This window comes from Phascolarctos cinereus, unplaced genomic scaffold (genome assembly GCF_003287225.1).
Source record: "Phascolarctos cinereus isolate Bilbo 61053 unplaced genomic scaffold, phaCin_HiC Scaffold_1;HRSCAF=81, whole genome shotgun sequence".
Classification (NCBI taxonomy): domain Eukaryota; kingdom Metazoa; phylum Chordata; class Mammalia; order Diprotodontia; family Phascolarctidae; genus Phascolarctos; species Phascolarctos cinereus.
In genome coordinates this window covers 285,760,538-285,767,163 of record NW_027555514.1, presented here as the reverse complement: position 1 = coordinate 285,767,163, position 6,626 = coordinate 285,760,538, and the positions used below count along the sequence as shown (strand labels likewise).

The 6,626-nt window shown below is 60.1% G+C and overlaps 1 protein-coding gene across 1 annotated transcript; it reads left to right on the top strand.

Moving 5' to 3' along the window:
- Positions 1-1,568: 1,568 nt before the first annotated feature.
- Positions 1,569-6,430, top strand: RRP7A (ribosomal RNA processing 7 homolog A). The gene is given in 8 exon segments (XM_020982782.2): positions 1,569-1,689; positions 2,125-2,267; positions 2,980-3,023; positions 3,025-3,103; positions 4,119-4,236; positions 5,024-5,121; positions 5,461-5,659; positions 6,188-6,430. Coding segments are annotated over 8 exon segments (840 nt in total). The 5' UTR covers positions 1,569-1,616; the 3' UTR covers positions 6,274-6,430.
- Positions 6,431-6,626: the final 196 nt, after the last annotated feature.

Here is a 6,626-nt window from a genome sequence, read left to right as displayed (position 1 = left end):
TGGTTAATCCTGGCCCTGACCGTCAGCATCTTTGAATGGCATTCATAGTTGTGGTGGGAAAGAATCAGGAATCTCATGCCTAACCTTCATTCCCCTAAAATCTCCTGGATCTTCCAGGACTTGACCGTATTGTGCTAAGCACTGAATAGCTACATACAGATGGGCCAGAGGAGGGGGAAGCAGAAGCTGGGCTGAGGAGAGCGCTAGGTTTGCAGGCTGCGAAGCAGGGCTCCTTGCAGAAGGTGGGATTTTAGCTGAGAGCTGAAGGGAACCCACAAGAGGATGGTGAGAATTGCGGAATGGGGACAGTGCGCTGGTGAAAATGCCTAGAGTGGGGAGCTGGCGAGGGAATCCCCAGTGGGAGGCTGTGGTTCTGGGATGGATCACAAAGGGCTTGGAGTGGGGAAGTGGGACGAAGACTGGGCAGGGAGGAGGGGATAGGGAGCCCCTGGACTCTATCGAAGGGTTAGCTGCCATTCAGGAAGATCCACAGAGAGGAGGCAGGGCGCATGGACGAGGCCGGGAAGGCCGGGGTGAAGAGAGGAGGGCCTGCCCTCCATGGTCACCTGTGAATTGAGAGGTGGGAATGAGAAGTGGAGAAAGGACGAGACCTGGGGGAGGGGGACGACGCCAAGGTTGGCCGTGGGAGGCCCTGGGAAGAGGGTGGTGCCTTCAGATCACATCAGATGCAAGTTTGGAAGAGGCTTCCGGGAAGTTCCAAGGCCGGTGACCGGCCCGCAGGACGCCCTCCTCAGCCCCTCTTCAGTGCCCTCCCTCTGTCATAGAGCTGTCCTTTCTCGAGCTGGTCTAGGGATGCTTTTGTCGTCTCCCCATTCGACTGTAAGCCCACCCCCCCACCGAGGGCAGGGTCTGTCCGCCTTTTTGTATCCCGGGCGCTTAGCACAGTGCTAGCACCTAGTAAGCGCTTAATCAATATTGATTGCTTTGTCGACTGATTGATGGGATATGCTGAGTTTGAGCTGCCCGCGGACGGTCTGGTGCGAGATGTCCAAAAGGCGGGCGGCGACTGGAGAGAGGTTAGGGCTGGGTGTGTGGTCTGCAAAGAGCACGATGGGGAGGAAAGCTCTGATAAAACCGATCAGCGACGTTTTATTAAACACCTGCTGAATGCCGGCACTGCGCTGGTTAGCGCCTTGAGTCTGGAACGGGCCGGGGGCCAGGGCTCCGAGACGTGGGGTTTAGCCCTTGATCGAGTGCTAGCCCGCTCTGTGACCGCGCCCTTTCTGAACCTCAGCATTCTCATCTGTGAAATGGTCACAAAGATGCTTGCCCCAGCCCCACGCGGTTCAATAGTATTCTTAATCACGATAGTTGATCAAATGATCACATCACTCTCTGCTCATCTCCTGCCTAAAGCGTAAGCATAAGCCCTCCCCAAGCAAGTGCTCAGCACACACGTGGCTAGGGCAGGAAATGGGCGTCTGTATCTTTAACTGCTCGCCCCCGCGGGGAGCACGTGACTTCTCCCGTAGTTATGGCAACGCCTCCCGCTCCTACGTCACTTCCGAAACGCTGTCCCACCCACTTTTGCCTCGCCCTTTCTCGCCGCCCAACTAGAACTACGACTCCCAGCAGCCCTCGCGCTATTTCCCATCATGGCGGCGGGCAAGAAAATGTGTGCGAAGGAAAAAACGCCGGAGGGGGCTCCGAGTCCGCCAGGCTACCGAGGTGAGGCCTGGGGGGGGGGGTCCGGGCGCGGGCTGGGGAAACCTTCCTGCCCTTGCTTAGTAAATACTTCTCGAACGAAGGAATCGACCCAGTCGTGGGCTGTGGGGGAGGGAGCAGCCCTCCAGCTGTTTGTTCCTTAGGGCTGGCGGGTGGGAGGGCCTTGAATGCCGAGCCTGGCCCTTCCATGGAGGTGCAGCCTGGTGGGGTGCCGCCCCTCTTTGCGCACTCTGCTTGGGAACGGTTCCAGGGGTGGGACTCGGCCCGGGCAAAGGCGAGGAGGTGGGAGGCGGGGCAGGAAGGAGAGCCTGTCTGGACGGTGGTGTGCCGCAGGGGACAGTCAGCGTAGATAAGCGTGGGGGGGTTGTGCTGGAGGTAACGGCCCCCCGCTGGGGTTTAGTGAGCAGGCAGTGCCACTTCCCGACGCTTCCCTTGCAGCCATCCCCATCAAGTTCTCCCAGGAGCAGGCATCCTCTCACTTCCTCTACGTCAGAGAGCACCGAGTTCGAGGGGGCGCCAAGTCCAGCTGGCCTCCAGGACGCACGCTCTTTGTCCTCAATGTGCCCCCGTACTGCTCAGAGGTCAGCGAACCCACTGTGGGGTGGGGGGGGCTCTGGGGTGGGTGGTGAGAAGCAGTGCAAGCAGGCCCAGGACCTGGGTTCGAATCCAGCCCTCTGCCTGTGTGCCTCGGTTTCCCCCTCTGTAAAAGTGAGGTGACATCCCAGGGCCCAGCAGGCTGAACTCCAACCCATCCTCACCAGCTGTGGGACTCTGGGCAAGTGACTTCAGCGCTGGCTGCCTCAGTTTCCCCTATTGCCCCAGCAGCTGCGTCAGGCACGCAGGGTATGGTTGAGGGAGATGTGTCCCGAGCGTTTAGGAGTTACATTTCAAAGGCTTGACGCCTCTTGCTTGTGTTTCGAGTTTATCTCTGGATACGTGCCACGGCCCTGCCTAGTGTAAGCGCCTGCTGTGTGCCAGACACTGGGCTGGAAGCAGGCAAAACCGTGCTCCCTGCCCTCAAGGAGCGTACAGTCTGGGGGTGGACACAGCGTGCAGGCAGCCGGGTCCAGCCAGCAATTAGCAAGGAAAGAGGGACCCAACTTGAGCCTGTGAAATTGACCTGCCCGTTGGCCGGGTCTGCCTGCTGCACCCAGAGCCCCTCCCTCCCCGCACAGGGGCCGTCCCTCAGCGCCTCTCGCGGGTCCTGCTCCTGACGCGGCGCTCAGCCTGGGAGCCCACTTCTGGGGAGTCCCAGCCTCACCCCCTGCTTTTCCTTCCTCGGACCGTGGGCAGGAGAGCCTGGCCCGGCTCTTTGCCGCCTGTGGCCCCGTCCAGTCCGCATCTGCACGAGAGGCCAGACCTGTGCGAGACGCCAAAGGAGGCCCCGTCGGCGTTCTTCTGCCCAAAGCCTGTCCCGGTAAGTCTCCTGGGAAGTGCTGCAGGGGACCGGGGAGGCGGCCGCGGGCTCGGGGCCCCCAGGAAGAATGCTGGGGGAGAGCTGACCCTTGGAAGGGCGGCATCGGGACCCTCCCCCCCAGTGTGGGGGCTCCCGTCCTTCCCGTCCCCCTATCTTTCTGGGGACCCTGCAAGGCCTCCAGCAGTGCCCGGGTAGAGCTGCCTCAGAGCCTTTACCTGGTGTGTCCTCGTCCTCGCTTTGTCCTATCATGTTTAAACGGGCATCTCCAGGTGGACCCCTCCCCGGAGACACCACAATCGTCCACAGAAGGGTCCAGCACCCAGACCACCCCTTTGTCCCCCTTTTTAAACCCCGAGCTCAGGGCTGCTCAGAGGGGGACGCAGGCAGGGACAGGCGGGCACCACCGGTTGCGGTTGCGCTGGCCGTGTAAAGGAGCGGAGGATACGGACCCCCAAAGTCTGACAGAAAGCGGAACCGCCAGGGAGCCTCGTTAATACCATGTGCCCCCCTTTCTTTTCGGTGGGCTCACAAATAATCCTTTTTCTGTTCTACTTTCCGCGTGAAGATGCTCGGGGGGGGGCATTAAATTGGCTAGACTGGGCCTGGGGCCTCCTGGGCCAGGGACTTGCCCAGCATGTCAGGGCAGAACTTGAACTCAGGATCTCCTGGCTCTGACTTCAGTTTTCTGTGTTATTCTGCCTTTCTTTGTTTCTAAAACAGAAGAAATCAGATCAGTGTGTATCGGGAAAAAAATCATTGGTGCTTCCTAATGGCTCATCCCTCCCTTAAAGCCTCCAGCGCCCTAGAAGCAGCTAAGCAAAACCAAAGCCCCCTTGGGCCGTTTCTGGCAAGGTGTCCCTTGCTCAGTGCCTGTAGCCCCCCACCTTTCATCCGTTCCTCAGTCACTGCTGTGGCTGTCGTGGCAGCTAAGGGGGGAGCCCAGCTGATGGAGGCAGCCTGCGACCCAGCCGGGGTCTCCGGGTGTGCCCTCATCTCGGCCCCCCTCCTTCTGCAGGGTTTCCACGTGGCTTACGTGGTGTTCAGGAAGCCAGCGTCTGTGCCGAAGGCCGTGGCTCTTCAGGGACCTCTGATCATCTCAACGGAGAGCCACCCGGTGAAAACTGGCATTGAGAGTCAGTGGGGGGGGGGCGGGCTGGGGGGCGGGCAGGAAGGAGCCCACGCTGACCCCGGACTCCTCTTCCGCTGCAGGTGCAGACTGAGCTGGTCTCTTGATTTCATGTGATTTCATGGAAGTCATTACTGGACCTAGCGCGTAGTCTTGTGATTTTAGAACTAGGAGGGACTTGGGGCAGAGAGGGGGCGCACTGGCCCTGGAGTCAGAAGGACCTGAGTTCAAATGCGCCTCAGACACATGCTACTCACTAGCTGTGTGATCCTGGGCAAGTCACTTAACCCTGATTGCCTTGCAAAAAACCCCAAAAAACTAAAGGGGGACCTTGGAAGCCTCGTTTTACAGATGAGGAAATAGGCCCAGGTGCCCTGACTCCAGATCTGACCTTGCTGTGTGGGCCGTTTCCCGTTCTGCTGGTCCTCTGAGCCCTCACCCCAGGAGCTCCCCCTTCCTCCTGCCCTGGGAGGCCCCACAGCCCTACAGAAGCTAGATGTGATGAGATGACAGACTTAATAAGTAATAACGACAGTTAACATTTACACGGCGCCTGCTATGTGCTGGGCACCATGCTCAGCACTTTGTCAGCCCTGGAAGGGAGGGGCCAGAATTATTTTCATTTTACAGTTGAAGAAACTGAGTGCAGTGACTTGCCCAGGGTCAGACAGCTAGTAAGTGTGTCAGATTTGAACTCACATCTTGCTGGCTCTCTGTTGTACCATGAGGGCAGAAGTCAGAAGGGCTTTCTGGGGGAGGTGGCGTGTGGTCCCTCACTGTTGCCTGTTTGCCAGAGTGGACAGCGGATTACGCAGACTCTCTAGTGGACCCGGAGGCCCTCAGGCTGGAGGTGGACAAGTTCATGGAAGAATATGACAAGAAGACAGCCGCGGTACGGCAGCCTGCTGACCAGGGGACGAGTGGGGGTGGGGCAGGGTCCAGGCCTGGGTTAACGCCCCAGAGACACAGAGGGCAGCTGGCTGCCCCCAGAACTTTCAGGGACTTCACTGCAGCGTGTTTCCACCCCCGGGTTCAGTAACAGGTCAGGGGCCCACAAAGAGAAAAGATGAGAAGGGCCTAGGATGAAGTCGGTGAAGATTCGAACCTTTGACTCCCAACCTAGCACTCTCCCAGCTCTGGGAAATAGGGCCAAGCTCAGAAACGGAGGCTCAGCCTGGTTGGCCCTGGGCCCCGGGGCAGCGGCTGATGGGGTGGCCTCCCTCTCCCGCAGGAAGACGCTAAGGCAGAGGCAGAGGAGGGGGTCCCAGATGAGGAAGGCTGGGTGAAGGTGACCCGCAAAGGCCGGAGGCCTGGCCTGCCTCGCTCGGAGGCCGCCAGCCTACGAGTGCTGGAGAAGGAGAAACGCAAGAAAGCGCGCAAGGAGCTGCTTAATTTCTATGCGTGGCAGCACCGAGAGACCAAGATGGAGCGTGAGTCGGGGCCCCAGCCTGGCCTGGAGAGGAGTCCCCCAACCCCTCATTGGTAGCCCCATTTTTACTGGGGAGGAGCTGAAGGTCCCCCCAGGTGGGCCCGGTAGATGGGAGGGCCTTCACTCCCCTGCTGTGTGGGAGATGCTCATCCCTCCTTTCCCTCCAGGGAGTTTGGGAGGTAGGGGCTGGGGCAGCTTGAGGAGGAAGGGCCAGACCAGCCCTGCCTGCCTTTCACTCCCTCCATACAGACAGGGCTGGTGAGGCCCAGTGCATCAGGGCCCTTCCCGCAGTCCATCCCTGACCAGTCCAGTGACCCCCTCACACCCCGGGGTTGGGGGGGCGGGGTTGGCGCTGCTCACTGCCCTGATCTCTCTCCCTGGAACCCCTCCCCTCCTGAATCACACAGAGCAGGAAACTGTCCAGGCTTGGGTGCCCATAAGGGTCAGGGCCCAGGTGCCCAAGGAGCCCCTCCCTAAGCAGGCCCACCCCTCCCCCCTGACCTCTGCTCCCTCCCTCCCTCCATCCCAGACTTGGCCCAGCTGCGGAAGAAGTTTGAGGAGGACAAGCAGAGAATCGCCTTGATGCGGGCGCAGCGCAAGTTCTGCCCATACTGAGTCGGGGTGGCCAGGCCCCCCTGAGGACAGGGACCTGCCGCCGTGGTCTGCGGACCGAAGGAAGCAGGCCAGCCTTTGGGGGGGGGTGCCCCGTCTCCACAGGGCTGTCACCATGTTCCAGAAGATGTAAATAAAGGACGGACATCACTTCTGCCAAGTTGTCTGCGTGGTCCATCGGCATGCTCGGCCTCTGAGGGCCCCCTCTCCCCCCCAGATCCCTGCCACACCCCGAGCTCCCACACCCACAGGCAGTGAAAGGGGTAAGATTTTATTTGTCCAGCTGTGGAAGGCTCCCCAGGTCATTTCTGGGAGTGGTCCCGGAAGGGCTTGGCCCTAGCCCCTCTGCCCTGCCC